This window comes from Gossypium raimondii, chromosome 9, assembly GCF_025698545.1.
Source record: "Gossypium raimondii isolate GPD5lz chromosome 9, ASM2569854v1, whole genome shotgun sequence".
Classification (NCBI taxonomy): Eukaryota; Viridiplantae; Streptophyta; class Magnoliopsida; order Malvales; family Malvaceae; genus Gossypium; species Gossypium raimondii.
The window spans coordinates 29,796,942-29,798,665 of NC_068573.1; the positions used below are offsets into that span (position 1 = coordinate 29,796,942).

Genomic DNA, 1,724 nt, shown 5'->3' on the forward strand with positions numbered 1-1,724 from the left:
ACAAATTAAAGCTTCAATTTCATGCTATTTCATCATAAACTTACAACACTCAACCATGGTGACTTTCAATTTCGTCCATGAAATCAAAAACTAATGAATTTAGTAATAGGACCTAGTTGTAAAAGTCTTGGAAACACAAAAATTACAAGAAAAAGGCAAGGATTAACTCTCTTGGTGTAAAAATTAGGAAATAACAGCTTGAATAAACCCTTAGAAAATTTTTGGCTGATGATAATGAAGAAAATATGATGAGAATTCTAGATATTCTAATTTGGTCCGATCTTTATTTTAGTAAATTTTGTTATTTTCCCATTTTGCCCTTATTTCACCAATTCTCCTTTTTTTTCAGCTTATGAAGCCCAAAGATTTTGGGCTTATTTACAATTTATGTCCCTCTTTATTTAACAATTGAGCTATTTAATCATTCTAGTAACTTTTACTCCCTTTTCAATTTAGTCATTTTCACTTAATTAACTACCAAAACGTAAAAATTTTCTAACTAAATTTTAATACCATATTACTAACACTTCATAAATATTTATAAAAATATTTTCAACTCGCTTTTACGAGATTGAGGTCTCGATACTTTGTTTTTACCCAATTTTATTCAATAATTTCTTCTTTTTTTATTTAACTAACCACTAATTTGGTAATTTTTTTATCGATATTTTCATATTATTTTCTTATCAGATTAATATTCATGCAAAAATATTAAATTAAATTTCTCTTTAAATCGAGTTTGTGGTTACGAAACCACTGTTCCGACAACCCTGAATTTAGACCATTACAACTATGATAGAGGACCCTAATCAAAATTTGAAGCAGTTTCTTCAACTCTGTGATGCTTTCAAGTATAACGGGGTGAGTGATGACGCTATTCGTCTTCGGCTGTTCCCCTTTTCTTTGATTGATAATGTTTTTTCCTGGTTAGACTTGCAGGCACTAGGATCTATCACGACATGGGATGAACTCGCTGGAAAGTTCTTGCAGAAGTTTTTCCCAATCAGTAAAGCAGTTCAACTAAGAAGAGAGATCGCTATCTTCAGATAGATGGAGGGAGAAAGTTTTTATGAGGTGTGGGAATGTTTCAAGATGTTGATTAAAAAATGCCCGCACAACGGATTTTCTGATTGGATGAGATTGCAAATATTTTAGAAAGGGGTTGATGCAAACGTACGATCTGGATTAGATGGAGCAGCAGGAGGAGCCCTTATGAACAGGACGTACGAGGACGGGTACGAAATTATTGAAAATATGGCATTCAACTCCTGTCAATGGCCGAATGAACGATTCACATATGGCCTGAAACCTGTTACGGTCAAAGCTATTCAAGAGGATGATAAGTATCAACAAATAGTGGATAGTCTCAACCGTATCGAATCTGCTTCTACACCGTCTATGCATGGAGGAGACAAGTCACTCTTCCATTAAATTAATAATTCTACTGAGGATATAAATTACATCAGGAATAAGGATGGAAACCCTTATTCAAATACATACAATCCCGATTAGGGAGATCACCCAAATTTGAGATGGGGAGGAAACCAATGGGGAGGTAACAATTCAAATCAAGTTAAAAATACTAATTACCAACATCCTTACTTGTAGAAACCTCAAGATAGAACCAACCCAAGTGACCATATTGCATGTGGTCAACGTTTGGATAGAATTGAGGAAGAGATGCAGTCAATGAGAACAGATGCCAAACAGATCCAATCTAAGTG

At 33.9% G+C, this 1,724-nt stretch overlaps 1 protein-coding gene and 1 non-coding gene across 2 annotated transcripts; one reads left to right on the forward strand and one right to left on the reverse strand.

The window, feature by feature from the left end:
* Positions 1-792: 792 nt before the first annotated feature.
* LOC105797621 (uncharacterized) lies at positions 793-1,431 on the forward strand. The gene is made up of 2 exons (XM_012627567.1): positions 793-1,014; positions 1,156-1,431. Exons 1-2 carry the CDS (start codon positions 793-795, stop codon positions 1,429-1,431), a joined length of 498 nt encoding a protein of 165 aa, XP_012483021.1.
* Positions 1,018-1,124, reverse strand: LOC128032895 (small nucleolar RNA R71). Its single transcript, XR_008189236.1, has one exon. It is a non-coding gene; the product is annotated as a small nucleolar RNA R71 (small nucleolar RNA).
* Positions 1,432-1,724: the final 293 nt, after the last annotated feature.